The sequence below is a fragment of the Phocoena phocoena genome, chromosome 15 (assembly GCF_963924675.1).
Source record: "Phocoena phocoena chromosome 15, mPhoPho1.1, whole genome shotgun sequence".
Classification (NCBI taxonomy): Eukaryota; Metazoa; Chordata; class Mammalia; order Artiodactyla; family Phocoenidae; genus Phocoena; species Phocoena phocoena.
The window spans coordinates 15296529-15321652 of record NC_089233.1 but is presented as its reverse complement, the minus strand read 5'-3'; the positions used below and the strand labels follow the sequence as shown (position 1 = coordinate 15321652).

Sequence of the window (25124 nt, the reverse complement as noted above, 5' to 3'; positions counted from 1 at the left end):
TTGCTTCCTTGCTCTGTCTGGATGCGGCCTCAGCTTTCCTCCAGCCCCCTTTAAAGCAGGCAGACTCATTGATAGGTGTTGGCGTGGGCCATGAAACCCACATGTCATCTCTGACTGAGTTCTAGTGCTGGGAAGTGGGAGCTGATGGCCGATCTCTGTCCTGGTGAGGCGGAAGGACTGGGGACAGGGCAGAATTGGGAGGAATTTGGAGACTAGAGTGTTTCAACATTTATGGAGAGCTTGCTGAGATGGTTAAGGGGGGGGAGGGACACCTTCTTCAGTGTAATACCAGGTGCCCGTTCCCAGTTCTCTTTGATGCAGTACTCTGAAGAATTTCAGACTCATTTCACCTTCAACGATTTCAAGAGAAACCCTTCCCCGGAATCGCTGGTGAGGCCAATAACACAGCTGTTGGGGAGGACACACACGGCCACAGCGATCCGCAAAGTTGTGTAAGCTCTTCCCTCTTGGCTTAGGATGGAAGGAGGAGGTTTTATTTTTCGTTGAGCTTTGCAGGAAGAGGGGAGTTGTTCAGACAGGGCTGGGGTAGAGGGTATTTCCGGTGGAGGGGTGAGTAAATGTGTGGAGGAGGGACTGTGCCTGGTATGGTCATGACATACAAGTCGTGAGTAAAGGTGGGATTAAGGGGGCGGGGAGGGAAGGGAAGGCTAGAAAGAGGCTAGAAAGATCAGTTGAGGCCAGATCATCAAGGCAACTGAAAAGCCAGTGGATCCATTGAAGGTTTTAGCAGTGGGGACACGTACCCATATCTTGTTTTAGAAAGTTCACTCTGATCTCTGTGTGTGTGTGTGTGTCTGTGTAGAGTCAAGGCTGGGGATTGGGACAAAAGTGAAGGATGATATGCTGGAGAACCATTGCCTCACATCATGAGAGGTTTGATGAAGGCACAATTAAGCTTATTAATTTCTTTTTAATTTAGAAGGAATAATACTCAGTTAAAAAAAAAATCGATCTATGCCAAAGTATATAACGGCAATGAAGGCTTCCTTTCCCTCCACTCTTTCCTGTTCTCCTGCTGCCCTTCCAGATATTGGGGCAGCTACATCTCAGTGCTTGTCCCAGGAGAACCCAAGTGCCTCCTAGACAGAGCCCAGTTGCATCTGTCACTGCTGACGTTCCTTCCCTAGCATCAAGCGTATCTCTGTCGGCCCGAATTTGACTTTTCCCTCCTCTACCCTGGACAGAAGAGAACTGTTTCACAGCAGAAACGGAGCCCGGGAGAATGCCCTTAAGATGCTGGTTGTCATCACAGATGGAGAAAAGTTTGGCGATCCTTTGGACTACAAGGATGTCATCCCTGAAGCGGATAGAAAGGGGGTCATTCGCTACGTCATTGGGGTAGGAAATGTGGCTCTCTGGCCTGATGCTTCTGTAGAGGGTTCTACTTGGATACGCCCTCCTTTGAATTTGCAAACATCAATAAAATCAAAGTGGGGCAAGGCTCATCTCTGCTAGCCCATATGTTCACAATAGTGAACTATTGTCGTAATAATGCTATGTAACAAACTAGCCCAACATTCAGTGGCTTGAAACAGTAAGTGCGTCTGTGCGTCAGCTGGGCAACTTTTCGGGTCCTAGCTGGACTCCCTCATGCGTCTGTAATCAGCTGCAGGTTGGTTGGCAGCTCTGATGATCTTGGCTGGGCTCTCTCCATCTCTGAGGGTTGCCATCGATATCTGTTTGCTGGGCTGGAACGACCTGGGTAACTTGGCTCTTCTGTTCCCTGTGTCTCATCCTCCAGTGGGCTAGCCTGGGTGTGTCCTCATGGTGAAGGCAGAGGAGCAAAAGAGCAAGTGGAAATGTTGCAAGCACTTTTTCCAGCCTCTGGTTTTTTTTTTTTTTGCGGTACGCGGGCCTCTCACTGTTGTGGCCTCTCCCGCTGCGGAGCACAGGCTCCGGACGCGCGGGCTCAGCGGCCATGGCTCACGGGCCCAGCCACTCCACGGCATGTGGGATCTTCCCGGACCGGGGCACGAACCCGTGTCCCCTGCATTGGCAGGCGGACCCTCAACCACTGCACCACCAGGGAAGCCCCAGCCTCTGTTTTTATCACATATGATAATGTGCGTGGGCTAAAGCAGTACACATGGCTGAGCCCAGAGACAATGAGCGGAACAGAATACTCTGCCAAGAGGAGGAGGGTAGAGCACAGCTTTGGGGAAAGGCCTTGGCTACAGGAAGGGACAAAGGGCTGGGAACATCAGTGTCCTCAAACTACTACAATATCTTGCATGACATAGGAAGAGGTATCATCACGGGTCTCTGGCTTGGCAAGTAGGAAACACCTTCATATGAAGGAGAAAGCGTCCCCTTGTTCTGACGAGAGGTCAGCCCCACACCAGGAGGGGCTGCAAATGGACTAAAGGCTGGATTTCAGCCCCAATTTCTCCCTTGACAGAATGTAGAGTGTACAACCTGCTCTACCGTACCTGGCAGCTCTGTCCCAGGGACCTTCTGGTGCATTCCTTCCTTGGACAGAGATTGTTTCAGATTCTTTTCCTGCAGAATTTTCTTTGCTGGAGGAGAGTACTACCCCCAGAAAGTGTCTGATTCAGCTTCTGCTTTTTTGTAACAGGTGGGAGATGCCTTCTTCAGTGACAAATCTCTAAAAGAGCTCGATACCATCGCATCCAAGCCGCGTGGTGATCACGTGTTCCAAGTGAATAACTTTGAAGCTCTGAAGACCATTCAGAACCAGCTTCAGGAAAAGATCTTTGCGATTGAGGGTGAGCTAAGGTTCTGTAGTCCTGGAGCAGCTCCAAAGGCAGCTCCTTATCCCAAAACACGTACTTCCCTGTAGAAACAAGAACCTCCTAGCCCTTGGAACCCTGAGCCTCAGCATCAACTCCTTTCTTCTTCCATTTCCCATCAACTCTGGCCTCTCTTGCTCAATTACTTTGAAATGGAAAGATTTAGACTTTTCTCTCTAATTTTGCAATCTTGGCCATAGGCTGAAAAATTAGACGGTAGGGGAGTCAAATCCCTCACAGTATTTTCCCCAAAATTTGGATGTGTTGCCAACATTTGTCTCTTTGGTTCACTGCTGTATCCCCAGTGCCTAGAATAATGCCTGGTACATAAAGGGTGCTCAATAAGTGTTTGTTGAATAAAAGAATTTAAAAGTTGGGGGAAGGTTCATATACAGTCTGGATTTATGGTTTCTCTTGAAAATTTGGAAGATTAGACCCTTTAGGACCATATTCCCACTTGGCAAAAAGTAGCTGGAGCAAAATAGCCACCATCCCTTTAAAAGGAGCATATGGCTAGATAAGCAACAAACATATAAATTGTAGCCATTATCTTTTCTTTTTTCCAATTTATTCATTTATTTTTTGGCCACGCCATGAGGCATGCGGATCTTAGTTCCCCGACCAGGGACCGAACCCGTACCTCCTGCAGTGGAAGTGTGGAGTCTTAACCACTGGACCACCAGGGAAGTCCCTGCACTATCTTGTAACAACCTATAATGGAGTATAATCTGCAAAAATACTGAATCACGCTGCTGTACACCTGAAACTAACATTGATATTGTAAATTAACTATGCTTCAATAAAAAAAGGAAAGCATAACAGAGGACATGTAAGAAAAAGGGGGGTGCACATGGCTTCCATCTGAGCCTCCTTTTGTCTGGCCACCACAGCCCTGAGTTTCCAACCCCTGTTCTAGGCTCCTCTACTTTCTTTAATGTAAATGTTCTTCTCACAGGTACGCACACAGGAAGTACCAGCTCCTTTGAGCATGAGATGTCTCAGGAAGGCATCAGTGCTGTCTTCACCTCCGTAAGTGGTCTTTTGTTTAATTGGGGTTGGGGGCAAGACGAAGAGGGAGAAGAGGTTCAAAGGTTTGGGGGCTCATCTCTGTGACAGGTGTTTGTTGGGAGGCACCTCTTTGATGGGCAGCAGTGGTCCCTTCTCTCTTCCTTGTCAATCCTGTTCTTTTTTTTAAAAATTGAGATATAATGGACATAAACATGATAATAGCCTCAGGTACACAACACAGTGATTTAATATATGTATACAGCATTGCAAAATGATCACCACAATAAGTCTAGTTAACATCCATCACCTTACACAGTTACACAATTTTTTTTTCTTGTGATGAGAACTTTAAGATTTATTCTCTTAGCAACTTTCAAATATACAATACACTATTATTATTATTATTATTTTTTTTTTTGTGGTACACGGGCCTCTCACTGTTGTGGCCTCTCCCATTGCGGAGCACAGGCTCCAGACGCACAGGCGCAGCGGCCATGGCTCACGGGCCCAGCCGCTCCATGGCATGTGGGATCTTCCTGGACCGGGGCACGAACCTGTATCCCCTGCATCGGCAGGCGGACTCTCAACCACTGCGCCACCAGAGAAGCCCCAATACACTATTATTAACTGTAGTCACCATGCTGTACATTACACCACCAGGATTTATTTATTTTATGACTGGAAGTTTGTACTTTTTTTTTTTTTAACATCTTTATTGGAGTATAATTGCTCTACAATCGTGTGGTAGTTTCTGCATTATAACAAAGTGAATCAGTTATACGTATACATATATCCCCATATCTCTTCCCTCTTGCAGCTCCCTCCCTCCCACCCTCCCTATCCCACCCCTCTAGGTGGTCACAAAGCACCGAGCTGACCTCCCTGTGCTGTGTGGCTGCTTCCCACTAGCTATCTACTTTACATTTGGTAGTGTACATATGACCATGCCACTCTCTTACTTCGTCCCAGCTTACCCTTCCCTCTCCCTGTGTCCTCAGGTCCATTCTCTACTTCTGCATCTTTATTCCTGTCCTACCCCTAGGTTCTTCATAACTATTAACAAAAAAATTTTTTTTAGATTCCATATATATGTGTTAGCATACGGTATTTGTTTTTCTCTTTCTTACTTCACTCTGTACGACAGACTCTAGGTCCATCCACCTCACTACAAATAACTCAATTTTGTTTGAAGTTTGTACTTTTTGACCACTTTCACCCATTTTGCACACCACCCACCGCTGCCTTTGGCAATCACCAGTCTGTTCTCTGTATGTATAACTTCACATATAAGTAAGATCATGCAGTGTTTGACTTTCTCCGATTTATTTCACTCAGCATAATCCTCCAGGTCCATCCATGTTGTCACAAATGGCAGGATTTCCTTCTTTTTACTTGCTGAATAATATTCCATTGTGTACATATATACCACATTTTCTTTATTTGTTCATCCGTTGATGAACACTTACATTGCCTCCATGTCTTGGCTATTGTAAAAAATGCTGCAATGATCATGGGGTTGCATATACCTTTTCAAGTTAGTGTTTTCATTTCTTTTGGATATTTACCCAGAAGTGTAATTGGTGGATCATACTGTAATTTTATTTTTAAAGTTTTGTGGAACCCCCATACTCTTTTCCATAGTGGCTTCACCAATTACATTTCCACCAACAGTGTACAAGGGTTCCCTTTTCTACACGTCCTTAACAACACTTATTTCTTCTCTTATGATGACAGGCATCTGACAGGTGTGAGGTGATACCTCATCGTGGTTTTGATTTGCATTTCCTTGATGATTAGTGATGTTGAGCACTTTTTTCATGCACCTCTTGGTTATCTGCATGTCTTCTTTGGAAAAATGTCTTTTTGGATCCTCTACCCATTTAAAAATCAGGTTTTAAAACAAACTTTTGAGTTGTATGAGTTCTTTATATATTTTGGATATTAACCCCTTATTGGATATATGATTTGCAAATATTTTCTCCTGCTCTGTAGGTTACCTTTTCATTTTGTTGATGATTTCCTTTGCTATGTAGAAGCTTTTTAGTTGATGTAGTCCCACTGCTTATTTTGTTTTTGGTGTTAAATCTAAAAAATCATCGCCAAGACAAATGTCAAGGAGATTACTACCTATGTTTTCTTGGAATTTTATGGTTTCATGTCTTATGTCCAAGTCTTTAATCCATTTTGAATTGATTTTTGTGACTAGTGTAAGATAGTGGTCCAGTTTCATTCTTTTGCATGTGGCTGTCTAATTTTCCCAACACCATTTATTGAAGAGACTGTCCTTTCGTCATTGTATATTATTCTCTCCTTTGTTGTATATTGATTTACCATATATGCATGGGTTTATTGCAGGGGTCTCTGTTCTGTTCCATCGACCTACGTGTCTGTTTTTATGCCAATACCATACTGTTTTGATAACTATAGTTTTGCAATATAGTTTGAAAACAGTACGTGTGATGCCTCCAGCTTTGTTCTTTCTCAAAATTGCTTTGATTATTTGGGGTCTTTTGTGGTTCCATACAAATTTTAAGATTGTTTGTTCTATTTCAGTGAAAAAATGCCATTGGGATTTTTGATAGGGATAACACTGAAGCTCTAGATTTCTCAATCCTGTTCTACATTCTTGCCCAGGATGGTCCCTTGTTGGGTGCTGTGGGGAGCTTTGACTGGGCTGGTGGAGCCTTTCTGCATACGCCACAGGATAAAGTCACCTTCATCAACACAACCAGGGTAGATTCAGACATGAATGATGCTTACCTGGGTAAGTAGAGAGGGCAGGGTTACTTCAAGAAGGGGTCAGGATATGGCATAATTCAACTAGTTTAGATGTCCTTGGATCTTTCATAAGCTCTTGGGATAGGTTTAAAGGCAGAAATTTCAAAGCTTCATTTTAATTGTGTTAACGAAGAGGAATATAGTGCAAGGTCCAATTACCCCAAGTTCCCAAGCATGGGGCTGCCCCACTGTCCCTGCTCAAGGGATAGTCCTGTTGGAGGGGGCAGTGCTTTTCCTCTTAGTTCATCATCTTCAGGTTATGCTGCTGAAGTCATCTTGCGGAACCGGGTGCAAAGCCTGCTTCTGGGGGCGCCTCGATATCAGCACATCGGCCTGGTGGTGATATTCAAAAAGGACGCAGGTGCTTGGGAGAAAAACGCTGAAATCAAGGGTAGCCAGGTGAGTGCAGAGTGTGTGGGGCATGGATGTGCCAACAGAGGCACCCTGGGGGCTGAGGGCTTCTGGGATGGGCATCATCAGATTCCAAGTGTGGCAGAGTCTTGTAAAGCAGAGGGCTTTAAGCTGGAGAGTCATGGGACCAACTTTGCATTTGAGAATGTTGTGTCCTCACTTTTCTAATAACGGTAAATAACAACACTTGACCTGTACAGAGCTCTCTACAAGTCTACCTGTACACAGAGCTGGCATTTGACCAGTCCATAACCAGTATAGCCATATTTGTTATTAAAATATTAAAATAATTCTATATCTGTCAATAAATAGCTGTTTCCTTGAGACATCCTTCCCCCCTGCCCCTTCCATACACTCTGACCCCTCCCCCCAATACTCTTTGAACTTCCCCATGATCCAGCAACTATGAAGTCAGTGACCACTCCAGCTTAGCCCATGGTTGGTGCCTGAGAAGACACCTCTAGGACTTCTAGGACCCACTCCAGGGGGTGGGGACCTCTAGGGGGGACCTCTAGGACCCACTCCAGCTAAGCCCATGGTTGGTGCCTGAGAAGTCCCAGGAGTTCAATATTTTGAATATCACCCCTGCAAAAGCTGTTTTTTAACACCCTCAAAAAAGTATCAGCAAACAGAATCCAGCAGTCTATAAAAAGGATAATACATCGTGACCAGTTGTGTTTTATAATGATGCAGGGCTTGTTCAACAATGTTGCAGAAATGGACAAGCTGATTCTAAAGTTCATATGACAATGCAAGAGACCCAGAATAGCCAAAATAATCTTGAAAAAGAAGAACTAAGTTGGAGGATTCACACCCCAATTTTGAAACTTACTACAAAGTGACAGTAATCAAGACAGGGTGGTACTAGCATAAGGATAGACCAGTGAAATAGAACTGAGAGTCTAGAAATAAACCCATACATCTATGGTCAATTGATTTTCAAAAAAGATGCTGGGACAATTGGATGTCCACAGGCAAAAGAATAAATTTGGACCCTCACCTCACAATGTGCAAAAATTAATTCAAAATAGATCAAAGACCTAAATGTAAGAACTAAAGCTATAAACCTCTCAGAGGGATTCATAGGTGAATTTTTGTAACTTTAGATTTGGCAACGATTGTTTAGATATGACACTACAAGCACAAGCAACCAAAGATAAAATAGATTAGTTGGACTTCATTAAATTAAAAACTTTTGAGCAGCAAAGGACACTATCAAGAAAACGAAAAGAATGGGAGGAACTATTTACAAATCATATATCTGATAAAGGTCTAGTATTTAGAATATATAAAGAACTTTTACAATTCAACAATAAAAAGCCAACCTCATGTAAAAATGGACAAAGGATTTGAATAGATATTTCTCCAGATAAGATATAAAAATGACCAATAAGCACATGAAAAGATATTCAACTTTATTCATCATTAGGGAAATACAAGTCAAAACCACAATAGAGATACCACTAGAATGGCTATTTAAAGAAAAAAATGAAAAATAACACATGTTCGTGAGGATGTGGAGAAATTAGAACCCTCATACATTGCTGGTGGCAATGTAAAATAATACAGCCCTTATGGCACACAATTTGACAGTTCCTCAAAAAGTTAAATATAGATTTATCATATGACTCAGAAATTTCACTCCTAGGTATATATCCTTTTCCAGAATGAAAATAGTTGTTCAAACAAAAACTTATACGTGAATGTTCATAGCAGCATTATGCATAATAGTCAAAAGGTAGAAAGAACCTAAATGTTCATTAACCTATGAATAGATAAACAAAATGGGGTATATCTATACAGTGGAATACTATTTAGCCATAAAAAGAGTGAAGTGTTGATACATGCTACAACATGGATAAACCTTGAAAAATTTATGCTACATGAAAATAACCAGTCACAAAAGGACACATGTTATATGATTTAATTCATCTGAAATGTCTAGAGTAGACAAACCCACAGTCAGAAAGTAGATTAGTGGTTGCCAGGGTATTGTGGGGGGGGTATTGAGAGTGACTTCTAACAGTTACAGCGCTTCTTTCTGGGGTGATAGAAATGTTTTGGAATTAGTGGTGATGGCTACATAACATTGTGAATATACTAGAACCCACTAAATTTTATATTTTAAAATGATGAATTTTATGTAATGTAAATTTTATCTCAATTTAAAAGAGCCATTCTGAAAAAAAAATCAATGTAATTAACCATAACAATAGACTAGAGAAGAAAAATGTAATAATCTTAACAGATACACAGAAAGAATTTGACAAAATCCATTCTTTCATGATGTTTTCTTCTCAGCAAACTAGGAATTAAAGGGAACTTCCTCAACCTAAGAGAACATTTACAAAAATTCTACAGCTAGCATCATATTTAAAAGTAAAAGAGAATTTTTTTCTCCTAAAATTGGAAACAAGGCAGGAAAATCCACTCTTACCACTCCTATACAACATCATACTGGAAGACGTAGCTGGTGCGATAAGACGAGAAGAGAAAAGAAAAAAGAGGATGCGGAGTGGAAAGGAAAAAATAAAGGTGTCTCTATTTGGGGATGACATGATTGTTTGCATGGAAAATCCCAAAGAATCTACAAAAAAGCTATATAACTTATTTCAGTGAGTTCTCAGGATACAAGATAAATATGTAAAAATCAGTTGTATTTCTATACTAACAATGAACATTTGGAAATTTAAATTTAAAGAAAAAAGACCATTTATTAATACAATAGCACCAAAGACCATGAAATACTTAGGTATAAATCTAACAAAATGTGTACAACATCTTTATACTGAAAACTACAAAACACTAATGAGAGAAATCAAAGCCCTAAATAAATGGAGAAATATACTGTGTTCATGGACTGGAAGACTCAATATTGTTAAGGTGTCACTTTTCCTCAAGTTGATCTATAGACTCAACACAACGCCAATCAAAATCCTATTTTGTTTTGTAGAATTGACAAGCTAATTCTGAGATTTATGTGGAAAATCAAAGAAAGTAGAGTATCCAAAACAGTTTTGAAAAGGATCTTATGTAAATACCATTAGGTATTTAGTGGAAGATTCATACACTATGTGATTTTAAGGCTTTCTATAAAGTTACAGTAAGCAGGACAGCATGGCATTGACAAAAGGATAGACATGAAGATCAGTGGAACAGAATAGGCCTGAAGTATAAGTCTGACACATATTGATTTTCAATAAAGGCACAAAGACAATTCAATGGAGAGTTCAATGGTGCTGGAACAATTGAACATCCATGGTAACAAAACAAAACAAAATCCTTACCCATATCTTGTCAATTCAACCATGTTAAGATTAATTTAAATCGATCATAGAGCTAAATGTAAAATCTAAAACTACTATACTTGTGGGAGAAAACATAGGATAAAATTTTTGTGACCTTGTGTTAGGCAAAGAATTCTTAGATATAACACTAAAAGCATATGGTCCATAAAGAAAAAAATTGATAACTAAGATTTCAACAAAATGGAAAGTTTTGCTCTGTTCATTAAGAGAATGAACAGATAAGCTACGGACTGGGAGAAAATATTTGTAAATTTTACTTCTTTTTTTAAAAAATTACATATCTGACAAAGAACTTAATCCAGAATATATAAAGGATTTCAAAACTCAAGAATAAGAAGTCAAACAATCCAATTCAAAAATAAGTGGAGTATTTGAACAGACACGTCACCATAGAAGATATGTAAATGGCAAATAAGCACGTGAAAACATGTCCCATGTCATTAAATCATTATGGAAATTCAAATTAAAACCACAATGAGATACAACTGCACACCGATTAGTATGGTTAACATAAAAAAGGAAATAAATTGGCAATATCAAGTTCTGGCAAGGATGTGTAGCAACTAAAACTCTCAGACATTGCTGTTGGAATGGAAAATGGCATGGCTGCTTTGGAAAACAGTTTTCAGTATCTTACAAAGTTCAACATGCCATTGCCATAACACTCAGATATTTACCCAGTAGAAATAAAAATAGACGTTCACTGGAAAACCTGTATATGAATGTCTCTAGTAGCTCTATTTGTAACTGCCAAAAGCTAGAAACAACCTGAATATCCCTCAAGTGGAGAACGGATAAACAAACTGTGGTACATCCATACAATGGAATACTAGTCAGAAATAAAAGGGAACAGATTACTGATACACGCAAAAACTTGGATGAATCCTAAATGCTTACTCTAGTTGAAAGAAGCCAGACCCAAAAGGCTACATACTGTATAGTTCCATTTATATAACATTCTGGAAAAGGCAGAACTATAGGGACAAAACACAAATCAGTGGTTGTCAGGGGCTGGTGACTGAGGGAAGAGGTTGATTACAGCATAAGGGAATATTTTGGGGATGATGAAACTGTTCTGAATCTTGACCATCGTGGCAGTTACATGAATTTTTGTGTTTGTCAAAACTCATAAAACTACACTAAAAAGTCTGAATATTTTTGTATGGAAATTATACCCCAATAAACTTGACCTAAAAACAAAAAAAAATCCTGTTGACTTTAGGATGAAGCTTAAATGCCTTTACTGGACCATTGGGAGGCCTCCCTCAGTGGTATGTGGGGCAGAAATCAGACTGTAGTGAGTCATGTCTTGACGTCCTCTGCACTTTCCTTCCTAGAACTTGCCCCAGAAGTTTGAAATTTCCACATACATCTCCCTTTTATCTGTTACTATTCCCCTCCATTCCACCCTGCTGCACCTAGAGCCTTGGAAGGCACTGTCTCCACTACCCAGCCTCATGCTTAGCAAATAGCAAACCCTTCTTTATTGAATGAAAGAATGACTAAATTGATGACTCCTATGGATGAATTCTACCTATTTACATTGAACATTTTTTGGAACATACTTTTAAAATTCTTTTTAAAGGTAGACATTATTTCTCAATATCATGCAAAAAAATTCCTGTGGCAATAGTTGTTTTTCGTCTAAGCCAGTTGATTCCTTGTTAGCCAGACTGCGAAATTTGACTTACCTCCCTAAAGACTTGCAATATATTGAAAGGATATCCTGTCTGGTTTTCCAGGCTTTTCTGTCTGCATTTTCAAATCCAATTTCTTCGCTACCTTAATCATCTCCCTGGAACACCATTTGGGGTAGATCCTCACCCACTACCTGTCAACTCTATCATATACTCCTCTAACTGGCAGTACATTCAAACAAGGATTGATCATGAAACAGAGAGAGGATCACATCCACTCCAAAGGGCTTTCCTCAGCAGGCATGATTTTTCTTCACAGGGAGAAAAATCCCCGTGCTCTGCTTTAGGTGGAAAGAAGTATGTGATCTTGGCCTTATCTCTTTCAGATCGGCTCCTACTTCGGGGCCTCCCTCAGCTCCGTGGACGTGGACAGAGATGGCAGCTCCGACCTGGTCCTCATCGGGGCCCCCCATTACTATGAGCAGAGCCGGGGCGGGCAGGTGTCCGTGTGCCCCTTTCCCCGGGGGGTGAGTGGCTGATGAGACCCGGGCTGGGTGGGGTCTGGGTGTGGAGGGGTCGCCTGGGCTGGGACCTGACACTGTTTTTGTTCTGCAGAGGGCTAAGTGGCAGTGTGGTGCTGTCCTGCGAGGGGAGAAAGGCCACCTCTGGGCCCGCTTTGGGGCAGCTCTGACGGTGCTGGGGGATGTAAACGGGGACAGGCTGTCGGACGTGGCCATCGGGGCCCCAGGAGAGCAGGAGAACCAGGGTGCTGTCTACCTGTTTCACGGAACCTCGGGACTGGGGATCAGCCCCGCCCACAGCCAGGTGAGGCCCGGTCACTGTTTTTGTTACAACTGTAGCCTCTTTGCCAATCTGTCCCTTTCTAATTCAATGTTCCGACAGCTGCCAGATCAGTTCTCCCAGTAGTCCTTTTTGGAAGCTTCAAAAATAACACATACTTCACAGAAAAGATTCATTCTTACCACAACTAGAGGAGGTGCACAGGGCCATCATCACTCCCACTTTACAGATGAGAAGATGAAGGCTCAGGTGATGAATGGTGAGCTGGAAGTGTTAGGATGTAGACATTCCTTTCCTCCGAATCTCAGTCTGTTACTTATTTTTTTTTTCGGTACGGGGGCCTCTCACTATTGTGGCGTCTCCCGTTGCGGAGCACAGGCTCCGGACGCGCAGGCCCAGCGGCCATGGCTCACAGGCCCAGCCGCTCCGCGGCATGTGGGATCTTCCCGGACCGGGGCACGAACCCGTGTCCCCTGCATCGGCAGGCGGACTCCCAACCACTGCGCCACCAGGGAAGCCCTGAATCTCAGTCTTGGTAGGATGACCAGCAGACCCGGTTTGCCCAGGTCTGTCCCGGTTTTAGCACTGAAAGTCTCACAGCTCAGGAAGCCCTATGGTTGGTCACCCTTCCAGGACTGCGTGCTTCACAGGCTTGTGACTTGTGCAGTTACGCGGGGCTCCTCTCAGAACGGCGCTGTGCTCAGATTAAGGTTCTGCTCTGGCCATCTTGAAACTCTTGATAACTTTTGAACAAGGAGTCCTGCATTTTTTTCTCCCCACGGGGTCCTGCAAATTATGTAGCTGATCCTGATGGTTGGTCACTTGAAATGCGGGTCACCACAGATGGTTTCCTCTCTAAACTGGCTCCCTGTTTCCTGCTAGATGAAGCCCACCGTGTGGAGGGACCCCCACGGTCTGGCAGTCTCCCATCACAGCCCGCCGAGGGCATCCAGTCTGCTGGCTTCTGGTCTCTGGTTTTCTTCCAGCCTCACGTTTTTCTTCTGTCCTTTCTCTCTGTCTCCTCATCACTCCTGCCAAATCCCTCACCCTAGAGGTTCAACCCTACCCACACATCAAAATCACCTGAAGGTCTTAAAAAACAGGTGCCTGGGCCCTGCCACTAGGGGTTCTGATTTAATTGGTCTGGGGTCAGGGCCCCAGGCATCAGTAGAGTTTTTTCAACATTTTATCTAGAAAACTTTCAAAGTTACTGCAAAGTTGAAAGAATTGTCCAGTGGACATCCATATATTTATAAGCTAAAATCTATGAGGAAGATTTTACTAGGTTTACTTTATCACATCTCCATCCTTTGTATTCAGACTTTTTCTACCTGTCCATCAAGTTCATCGTTATTTTTTCTAATGCAATTCAAAGTAATCTGCAACACCAGTCCAACTTCACCCCTAAATACCTCAGCGTGTATATCATTAACTAAAATCTAAAATATTCAGATATGCTTACTGTTATTTTTAAGATAAAATGTACAGACAGGAAAAGCACAAATCTTTAGCCAGTCAAAGAATTTTGAAAAACATAATCCACAATCCTATCAAGATGAACATAATTATCACTTTAGAAAGTTCCCTCCCGCCCCCATCCAGTCAATTTCTGACCCCACTCCCTCCCAGAGGAAGCTACTGTTCCAATTATTTTCCACCACAGATTAGTTTTGCCTATTCTAGTGTATGGAATAGTACACTACATAGGCCCTAGTATTTTTCACACGCTCTTTAGTTGCAGCCCGGGCTAAGCACTACTGCCTCACGTTCTTCCCTCTATGTCACGGAGCCTCTTTCCACAATTGTGTGAAGACTATAATATGCCTCTTTTCATTGGCACCTGTTGTTTCTCTGTGTAAGTGGGATTTGAAGGCTCTGGTTTTACTTCATTTTTATTACAAAAGCTTTACATGCTTGTACAAATTAAAAAATCTAAAGTAAACAGTACCGCAGGTTCAGACATTTGGTGTATGTGCTTGGCTGAGGAGCCAGTGGGGCGAAGCTACCATCTGTGGGATTATGACTGAACGCCTCTAAGTCAGAATCCCGCCCAGGAGGAACGATGCGGCAGCGCCGCGGAAGCCTCGGTTGGCCTCGGATAGCCGGTCCCCCGCGGTCCCCGCCGGCGCGCTCCGCCGCGCGACGGGACGGGGGTCCGGCGCGGAGAGCCCTTCGTCCTGGGACACGGGGTGAGGCCGGAAAGGCGGCCGCCCCCTCGCCCGTCACGCACCGCAGGTTCGTGGGGAACGTGGTGCTGAACCATTCGTAGACGACCTGCCTCTGGGTCGGGGTTTCGTACGTAGCAGAGCAGCTCCCTCGCTGCGATCTATTGAAAGTCAGCCCTCGACACAAGGGTTTGTAAAATAATAGAAAAGAAGAAGAAGAAAAAACAACGACAGTGAAAGTCTTAACACCCTCCCCTTATCTGCACCTGGAAAGGAAAACAAGGTAAGGGGAGGGTCCACACACTCACCCACCCTCACCCACACCTACATACCTGCTCTCACCAACCAAACCTCCCATATACCCACTCCCACACCACAGACTTTGGAATTAAAAACAAATGCAAAAAGGGTCATGCAATACTATTGCTCTACTGTTTGCATTTTTTACTTGCTCTTTTCCTGTGACTGGGGCTAGGGTGATCAGTATGCAGACGAGCGAAACTGCTGTGGCTCTCCCAACTACCATTATTATATAATTTCAAAACAAAGCATCCTTCCAACAGAATGCGCTAACTTTTTCTCCAAAAAATTTGCAGTGTAATGTACATGCAGTAAACACACAAATCTCAAGTGATGAATTTTCCTATCTGTGAACTCGAGTGAGCACCACCCAGGTTAAGGTATAGCACATTTCCAACATCCCGCACTTCCTCATTCTTTCTAGTTGATAAATTCACTTTTAAAAAATGGCAGTAAAATATCCATGACCTAAAACTCACCATCTTTTTTTTTTTTTGGTACGCGGGCCTCTCACTGCTGTGGCCTCTCCCGTTGCGGAGCACAGGCTCCGGACGCGCAGGCTCAGCGGCCATGGCTCACGGGTCCAGCCGCTTCGCGGCATGTGGGATCCTCCCGGACCGGGGCACAAACCTGTATCCCCCGCATCGGCAGGCGGACTCTCAACCACTGCGCCACCAGGGAAGCCCTAAAACTCACCATCTTAACCATTTTTATGTGTACACTTCAGCAGCATTAAGTACGTGACAAAATCACTTTAAAATTTTCTTAATATATTTGGCTGTTATCCTTTCAGTGTTACTTTTGCACATAGATTAAAGAGTCAGAATTGTTCCTAACAGCTTATTATGAAAAGCAACAATCTCCACACCCAAACTGTGATTTCCTCTTCATTTTCCCTCCTCTGAGGAAACCACTTCCAGCTCTTTCAATGTTTCTCCATACTTCCCAAGGGCACAATTATTTTGCTGCTTCTTGATTTTTGTTTTCGCATTGACTTCCCACTATGGGAGGTGAGGATTGAGCTCTCTTTCAGGCCCCTCTTGCCACATATTCATACGTCTCCCATCCCTTAAATTTATATGATAATTTGGGTTAGATCTATGTTCAGTGTTTGCATTTTCCTGGCCATGTAAAAGAGATTCAACTGAGTCAAATAGTGTATTATATCACTTCTTTCCTGTGATATTTTTTGTTTTCCCTGGAAAACCCAGTAATTGATTGACACTTTGGGTATCATCTCAAGGTTGTGGTCTAAAGCCTAATAGTTACCCTAATTCCTTGAGAAGGTGTACGAGATATGACTGAGTAGAGCCCAGACAATCTCTCCTTGGGTCATCCCAGGAGACTGAGTTACACTCTTTCCTGTTCTTTCCTACCCCTTTCTCTCCTCCTCTTTTCTACCCTCAGCGGATCACAGGCTCCCAGTTCTCTCCGAGGCTCCAGTATTTTGGGCAGTCACTGAGCGGGGGCCGGGACCTCACAGTGGATGGACTGGTGGACCTGGCTGTGGGGGCTCAGGGGTACGTGCTGCTGCTCAGGTGAGAGCACACCAGGTATCTTCTTTTTCTTTTTAACATATGTACTTCTTTTTATTTTTAAAAATTAAAAAATATATTTATTTATTTATTTTGGCTGCATTAGGCCTTCGTTGCTGCTCGGGCTTCCTCTAGTTGCGGCAAGCGGGGGTTACTCTTCGTTGCGGTGCGTGGGCTTCTCATCGCGGTGGCTTCTCTTGTTGCGGAGCACGGGCTCTAGGTGTGCGGGTTTCAGTAGTTGCGGCACGCGGGCTCAGTGGCTTGTGGGCTCTAGGCGCGCAGGCTTCAGTAGTTGTAGCACGTGAGCTCAGTAGTTGTGGCTCACAAGCTCTAGAGCGCAGGTTCAGTAGTTGTGGCACACGGGCTTAGTTGCTCCGTGGCGTGTGGGATCTTCCTGGACCAGGGCTCGAACCCCTGTCCCCTGCCTCGGCAGGTGGATTCTCAACCACTGCACCACCAGGGAAGTCCCCCAGGTATCTTCTTTTTAAGGAGTGGCTTTGCTGTATGAAGACCCCTGAGGGCCATCTGGTGTCCCCCCACAGGTCCCAGCCAGTGCTGAAAGTTGAGGTGACCATGGATTTCACACCCAGGGAAGTGGCAAGGGATGTGTATGAGTGTCGTGAGCGGGTGGTGAAAGGAAAGATCGCTGGGGAGGTCAGAGTCTGCCTCCATGTCCGCAAGAACACACGGGACAGGCTGAGAGAAGGTGAGGCTGGGTGGGTAGGTCTCAAGAGGTTAAATGACTGGGGACATGGACGGGTGGCCCAGAGTAAAGTTCTCACAGGCTCCGATAGCCTTCTTCAAGCTTGGGTGGAGTGAGCAGGTGGTTCCCCTGCTGGGGGGGGTGGGTGGGGAGGCCCAGCAAACACCCCTAAAGAAATAAGCATGTGGCACTCCTTTACACTCTCAGTTCTCCAGAGAATGAATGGCCCCATTCATGTGAACTAACCAGGTCTTTTTTTTAAACTGAGAGATGACTCGTTTAAAGGGGAGGTGGAGCTGATGAAGCTAAACACAAACTCACAAAGCATTCAGATATGCATTTTATCACAACGAACTTGACTTGCTTCCTTGTCTCTATTCTCAAAGAGTGGCATTGTGCTTGGGGTGAGGAAGAGTAATGGTGGTTCTAGAGGGAAACAGGGGGAGGGGATAAAATTTGTTTCTAGCAGTCATCTTACCAGACTGAGGAGATAGCAGTCAGAATTTTGGGCAGCCAGCATGGCTAGAAATTGAGAGCAAAGTCTTGGAGACTAGAGAATTACAGAGAAGGTGTCCCAAAATCTACATAGAAATTTCCTGTAAGTCATTGGCTGACTTCTAAGCCATGCATATCCAGATCAATACTCTTAGAAACTCAGTGGAAGACAACAACTGGAGAGCTCAAGAGTTGAACAGAAATCTAGGAAGCTGAGATTTGAGCAGGACCTTAAAATACACCTTGGTCCTTCTACTGGGACAATGTCCATTGAAACCAGCAAGCCAAGAGAAACAATAGACAATAGAAATAGACCCATAGGTGATTCAGCAATTAGAATTATCAGATAGGAATTTAAAAGATAACTAAAATTAATATCTTCAAGAAAAAACAGGAAATGATGGAGAACTTCAAATAAAACCTGGAATTCATGAAATAGAGTTAAATGGAAACACTAGCACTGAAAAATACACTGAATGAAATTGAGAATTCAATAGATAGATTTAATAGTGGATTAGAAACAGAACAAACAGATGTATACTACTATATATAAAATAGATAAACAGCAAGGATTTACTGTATAGCACAGGGAGCTATATTCAATATCTCGTATAACCTATAATGGAAGAGAATCTGAAAAAATATATGTATAACTGAATCACTTTGCTGTACACCTGCAACTAACACAATATTGTAAATCAACTATACTTATATTTTAAACAAGTAGAACAGAGAATTAGTGAACTGGAAGGTAAGTAAATTGCAAGTATCCAGATGAACACACAGAGAGAAAAAAGGATGAAAAATAAACCATAGGAGACATATGGGACATGGTGAAAGATCTAATAAACATGTAATTGGAATTCCAAAAGGAAGGGAGAGAGAGAGAGAGAGAATAAGAAAGAAGCAACAGTTAAACCTAAATGGGAAAAGAATGTGAAAAAGAATAGAAACAAGTATATGTATAATTGAATCACTTTGCTGTGCACCTGAAACCAATGCAACACTGTTAATCGACTATACTCCAATATAAAATAAAAATTAAAAAAAAAAAGAAATGGTGGTAAAGAATTTTCTAAAATTGATGAAAAACATCAAGATTCTCTACCAAATTAGGAACTTCCCTGGCCGTCTGGTGGTTAAAACTCCCTGCTTCCAATGCAGGGGGCGTGGGTTTGATCCCTGGCTGGGGAACTAAAATCCCATATGCCATGCGGCCAAAATAATAATAATAATAATAAGATTCTCTACCAAATCAAAGCAAGATAACATTAGACGTTGTACCATCCTAAGGCACAAACTGCTGAAGACCAAAGACAGAAAAAAAGTTAAAAGCAGCCAGAAAAAATATACTTAATTTTCCAGTATGTGACAGAATAGCTACTATTTATTGAGCAGTTAATGTGTGGCAGGCACTATGCTAAATGCTCTGTAGGCACTATTTCGTTTTTACTATTGGGAAGGTCCAATTATTATCTTCAATTTAAAAATAAGGAATTGAGGCCCTGAGAGAGGTCAGCTAACATGTCCAAATTCAGATAGCTGGGCCTCCACCTCCTGCCAGTCTGACTCCAAACCCAGGCTCCTCACCACCATTCTTCCCTGGCCCTTCAGGAGATACCCAGAGCACCATCACATATGACCTGGCTCTGGACCCAGGTCGCCCACATTCCCAGGCCATCTTTGATGAGACTAAGAACAACACTCTCAGACATATAGTGACGTTGGGGCTGAGTCGGAAATGTGAGACCCTGAAGCTCCGGTTACTGGTGAGCAGAGGGTGACCATACTCCTGGGTCCTCCAAGCATGGGGTGGGCTTGGGATGCTGAGGAGGGCAGACCACCAAACACCCACTGTCTCTCAGGATTGTGTAGAGGACTCAGTGACCCCCATTGCCTTGCGCCTCAACTTCTCTCTGGTGGGGAAGCCCTCGTCCTATTTTGGGAACCTCCGGCCAGTGCTGGATGTAGAAGCTCCAACACTCTTCACAGCCTCGGTGAGTCTGGGAGTTGGGGTCCAGCAGGGGTGTGGAAGGGACCAGAGGCCAAGGTTGTTGAAGCTCATTTGATTTCATTTCACATAATTTCAAGATTTTATTTTACTCTTTCATTTCACGTCTTTTCACAATTTCCTTTCATTTTCCTCATACTCTTTTTCTGGCAGTTTCCCTTTGAGAAGAATTGTGGCAATGACAGCATTTGCCAGGATGACCTCAGCATCACCTTCAGTTTTATGAGGTGAGTTTCCTGTCCTCATTTTTACCCCCAGACCTGCACCATGACCTGCTGCTCTGTTCTTCTCCTGGCCCCCAAGGGAGCCCAGCACAGAGCAGCTGCCTCAGAGGTGTGTTTCTGTGGCTGCCTCGTGCACTGTCTTCTGTCTCCGAGTGTCCGCGCCTCCTTCCTGCCGGAGCAGACTCGCTGCAGGAAAGCCCTCAGCATCTCATGGCCTGACTTGTTCCCACCACAGCCTGGACACCCTGGTGGTAGGTGGTTCTCGGGACTTAAACGTGACGCTGACTGTGAGAAACCAGGGCGAGGACTCCTACAGAACACAGGTCACCTTCTTCTACCCATCTGGCTTGTCCTATCGGAGGGTGTCAGGAGCCCAGGTAGCCAAACCCTTCTCAGGCTCCATCTGACTTTGCATTCCCTGCTCCCATGGCTGGTGTTTGACATCATCACCTCTGCCTCCTTTGCCTTCCAGAACCAGCGCTCACAGCGGTCCTGGCGCCTGATCTGTGAGTCTGACGTCTCCACTGAAGGGTCTGGGACCTTGAAGAGCACCAGCTGCAGCATAAACCACCCCATCTTCCCAGACAACTCGGAGGTCAGGCTGCTGGCTCCTTCTCCCTTTTTCTCCTTTGCCTTCCTCTGAATTCTTCCCTAGTTCTTCTTCTTCTTTCCTCCCCCTCCCCCCTCCCCTCCCCCTCCCCCTCCCCCCTCCCCCCTCCCTCCCCCCTCCCCCCTCCCTCCCCCCTCCCCTCCCCTCCCCTCCCCCCTCCCCCCTCCCCCTCCCCCTCCCCCCTCCCCTCCCCTCCCCCTCCCCCTCCCCCCTCCCCCCTCCCCCCCTCCCCTCCCCTCCCCCCTCCCCTCCCCTCCCCCCTCCCCCCTCCCCCCTCCCCTCCCCCTCCCCCCTCCCTCCCCCTCCCCCCTCCCCTCCCCCTCCCCCTCCCCCCTCCCCCCTCCCCCCTCCCCCCCCTCCCCCCTCCCCTCCCCCTCCCCCTCCCCCCTCCCCCCTCCCCCCCTCCCCCCTCCCCCCCCTCCCCCCTCCCCCCTCCCCCCCCTCCCCCCCTCCCCCCCTCCCCCCCCTCCCCCCCTCCCCCCCTCCCCCCCCCTCCTCCTCCTCCATGGCTTGTGGGATCTTAGTTTCCTGGCCAGATATTGAACCTGCACCCTCGGCAGTGAAAATGCATGGAGTCCTAACCAATGGACCGCCATTGGTTAGGAATTCCCTTCTTTTTTTTTTTTTTTTTTTTTTTTTTTGCGGTACGCGGGCCTCTCACTGTTGTGGCCTCTCTCGTTGCGGAGCACAGGCTCCGGACGCACAGGTTCAGCAGCCATGGCTCACGGGCCCAGCCGCTCCGCGGCATGTGGGATCTTCCCGGACCGGGGCACGAACCCGTGTCCCCTGCATCGGCAGGCGGACTCCCAACCACTGCGCCACCAGGGAAGCCCCCTTTTTTTTTTTTTTTAAAGTAGATGTTTCTTTTTTTTGAAAAACAGCTTTATTGAGATAAAATTCATCTACCACACAATTCACCCACTTCAAGTATACAATCCAGTGGCTTTTGCAATGTTCGCAGTGCTGTGCATCCATCACCATGATCAATGTTAGAGTATTTAATTACCCCAAGAAAAGACCCTGCTCCCCTCAGCCATGGGCCCGTGTCGTCCCATCTCTCCCAGCCCTAGGCAACCACTAATCTACTTGCTGTCTTGAGAGTCACCTATTCCGGATGTTTCATATGAATGGAATCATATAATAGGTTTGCTTCTTTGACTGAGCATCGTGCTTTCAAGGATCACCTGTGTTGCAGGATGTATTAATATTCAGATTCCTTTGATGGCTGAATAATATTCTGTTGTACGGACGTGCCACATTTTATTTACCCATTCTTTAGCTGAATGGGTTGTTCCTTCTCTCTTACTCTTGTCACCGTCTCTTCTTTCTCCAACTCCAGATCACCTTCAATATCACATTTGACATGAACCCTGATGCTTTCTTTGGAAACAAACTACTTCTCAAGGCCAACGTGACCAGGTGCGCTATGCCTGGCCTCCTCCATTTTGAGGTCCCAGCCCCCGGCCCCCCTGCTCAGGGTGGACCATTGCCCTCTCCCCACTGGTTCTCCCTTCAGCTCATTTGTTTACTCAAGAAACACCAACTGAGCACCCACCACGTGCCAGGCATGGCCCCCTGTGCTGGTGAGACAGTGATGGACAAGACAGCTGTGATTCTTGCCCTCACAGAGGTTATAGTTTAGGGGCAAAGATAGACAGGAAAGCAGATGATTATGATACAGTATGAAATGAGTGATGTCCAGTCTTCTTGGGAGATTGGTGTTCAGAGAAGACTATACATCCAGGCTGTGAGTTAGCCAAGCAAAGGCATGAATTGAGGCTGGGCATGAAGACAGAGAGAAGGAAGTGTGGACCAAGCAAAGCCCGGAGACAGCAAAGGTCAGGCTGAGTCTGAGCACAGGAGGCAGGATTGAAGGAGTTGGCTAGACATGGGCCGTGTCATGAAATGATCGACGAGTGCTCTTAGGGAATTTGCAACTTAACTTGGGAGTGATGTGATCACCTTTGCATGCTAGAAAGATCACTCTCCAGGAGCGGGGGGATTGGAGTGGTAGTCATTTTGAATTCAGGGGACCAGTGAGAAGAAGGCACCCTTCTGCAGGCATCTGTCCTGGTGAGTGGGGATGGGCCTGGGCTACACAGGGGCGGCCCTGGTCTTTCCTATAATCTCTGTTTCCTCTGTTGGATTTAGAGGACAGCGTTTAGGATGCTGAGAGGACAGGACTTGGTGGTTGGTTGGCGACGGAGGGTGAGGGAGAGGAAGAAGGAGAAGGAAATGCTGATTCTCAATTCTCAAGAGCTGACCAGAGCTCTCTGTTTCCCTTCAGTGAGAACAACATACCTGGGAACAACAAAACCGAATTCCAGCTGCAGCTGCCTGTGAAATACGCTGTCTATGTGGTGGTCACCAGGTACTGGCTGCTGGGGCTTTCAGTTCTGCCTTCACCACTGGGCTGGACATGGCGCATTGAGTACCTGTGTGCACGAGTCTGTGCACGTGTGCCTGTGAGTGAGTCTGAGGATATGTGTGCGCACGTGTGTGTCTGTACGTGCATGTGTACGTGTGTGTGTGAGGGGCCCAAACTGGCACATGCTGGAGGTCCCACCCGCACTGCCCCTGTACACCATCCCGCTCGCACCCCTTCAGGGCTGCGTTACCCGCATGCCTGTTCACACCTTTACACACTTAGCCCAAGACCCCCTCCCAGGACTCCCCTGATGTTCTGTCACCTCCTGCCCCTTCTTCTTTCTCCCATCAGCCTTGAGGTCTCGACCAAATATCTCAACTTCACAGCCTCAGAGAAGACCCGCCACATTATAGAGCATCAGTATCAGGTAGGGAGCTGAGAAGGAGCCTGGGGAGGGAAATCGAGATGATGGGAACACAGGAAGAATGGTAGGAGGGACTTCCCGGGCAGTCCAGTGGTTAAGACTTCTCCTTCCAATGCAGTGGGCATGGGTTTGACCCTTGGTCGGGGAACTAGGATCCCGCATGCCACGTGGCCAAAAAAAATATGATGGGAGGGCTTCCCTGGTGGCTCAGTAGTTGAGAGTCCGCCTGCCGATGCAGGGGACACGGGTTCGTGTCCCGGTCCGGGAGGATCCCACATGCCGCGGAGCAGCTGGGCCCGTGAGCCATGGCCGCTGGGCCTGCGCGTCCGGAGCCTGTGCTCCGCAACGGGAGAGGCCACAACAGTGAGAGGCCCGCGTACCGCAAAAAAAAAAAAAAAAAAAAAAGATGGGAAACATGCATGAGGTGCCTGCTTTGGGCCAGGCTCTGTTCTAAGCTTGCTGTGAATCCACACACACCACCACGTGCATCCGTATGTGTATACATACATGTATGTAATTAACTCATTTTACCCTCGTAATGACCCTGTGACGGAGGTACTGTTGTCTCCCCCAGTTTATAGATGAAGAAACTGGCTCAGAGAGGCTAACAGAAATTGCCCACAGTCTCACCCCTAGAGAGTGGAAGAGCCACTGCTTCCGCCAGCCTGTCTGGCTCTGGAATGGGTGTTTAACCCCTGTGCTCTCCTGTCTCTCAGAAAGCATCAAGAGGCAGGATGCTTGGGTCTGTGAGGCCTGATTCAGTACTGGGCTGTCGGGAGTGGGGAGCCTGACTCTAGTTGCTGGTGGGGGCAGAAAGGCCAGAACCCTGATATCTGCCCCTCCCCACCCAACGCAGTTCAACAACCTGGGCGGGAGGAAGCTCCCCATCAGCGTGGTCTTCTTGGTCCCCATCCAGCTGAACCAGGTGACCGTGTGGGACCAGCTCCAAGTCACCTTCTCCCAGGTAAGCGCAGCTGGGCCTGAGGATTGGGCCCAACTCCTTTCTCCACAGCCCTGGTCTTTCCTAAAATCACTTCTGTTTCCTCTGTTGGGTTTTGGAGCCATTTCTGACCCTCTCCTGGACCTCGGTTTTTTCACCTCCCGGAGGGTGGACCCAGGAGCCCTCGCTTCAATCCGTCCTCACAGTGTCCCTCTTTCCTCAGAACCTCTCCAGTAGGTGCCACACCAACAAGATTGACCCTCGTCGCTCTGACTTCGTGGGGGAGCTTAAGAAGGCCCCACTGCTGGTGAGACTAAGCCCAGCCTCAGCCTCGGGGCCGCACGCAGACTCTGCACTGCCCCTCACCTGGGCCCAGTACTGGCTCTCAACTGCTGGCTGAGTGCATGGGATGTGGCCTGCATCCAGCTTTCCTGGTCACCTCTCTCCCCTCCTCCCTTCCCCAGAACTGCTCCATCGCTGTCTGCCAGAGAATCCAGTGTGACATCCCGTCCTTTGGTGTCCAGGAAGAATTCAAGGTCACCCTCAAGGGCAACCTCTCATTTGACTGGTACATCAAGGTATGTGGGCGCCTGAGGCTTGGCTGGGCACAGATGAGATCCTCCAGGGCCAATGGG

General features: G+C 45.8%; 1 protein-coding gene across 1 annotated transcript in view; it reads left to right on the top strand.

Moving 5' to 3' along the window:
• Nucleotides 1–25124, top strand: part of ITGAM (integrin subunit alpha M) — a 36378-nt gene that overhangs the window by 10272 nt on the left and 982 nt on the right. The window contains exons 7-27 of the mRNA XM_065893175.1: nucleotides 307–452; nucleotides 1206–1359; nucleotides 2597–2747; nucleotides 3727–3800; nucleotides 6414–6543; nucleotides 6814–6956; nucleotides 12300–12440; nucleotides 12529–12738; nucleotides 16587–16717; nucleotides 17257–17420; nucleotides 19527–19681; nucleotides 19778–19909; nucleotides 20077–20150; nucleotides 20383–20524; nucleotides 20620–20742; nucleotides 22097–22176; nucleotides 23045–23128; nucleotides 23477–23552; nucleotides 24406–24513; nucleotides 24713–24796; nucleotides 24954–25067. Of these exons, the coding sequence (XP_065749247.1) occupies nucleotides 307–452; nucleotides 1206–1359; nucleotides 2597–2747; nucleotides 3727–3800; nucleotides 6414–6543; nucleotides 6814–6956; nucleotides 12300–12440; nucleotides 12529–12738; nucleotides 16587–16717; nucleotides 17257–17420; nucleotides 19527–19681; nucleotides 19778–19909; nucleotides 20077–20150; nucleotides 20383–20524; nucleotides 20620–20742; nucleotides 22097–22176; nucleotides 23045–23128; nucleotides 23477–23552; nucleotides 24406–24513; nucleotides 24713–24796; nucleotides 24954–25067 (2616 nt within the window). The remainder of the gene's footprint in view (nucleotides 1–306; nucleotides 453–1205; nucleotides 1360–2596; nucleotides 2748–3726; nucleotides 3801–6413; nucleotides 6544–6813; nucleotides 6957–12299; nucleotides 12441–12528; nucleotides 12739–16586; nucleotides 16718–17256; nucleotides 17421–19526; nucleotides 19682–19777; nucleotides 19910–20076; nucleotides 20151–20382; nucleotides 20525–20619; nucleotides 20743–22096; nucleotides 22177–23044; nucleotides 23129–23476; nucleotides 23553–24405; nucleotides 24514–24712; nucleotides 24797–24953; nucleotides 25068–25124) is intronic.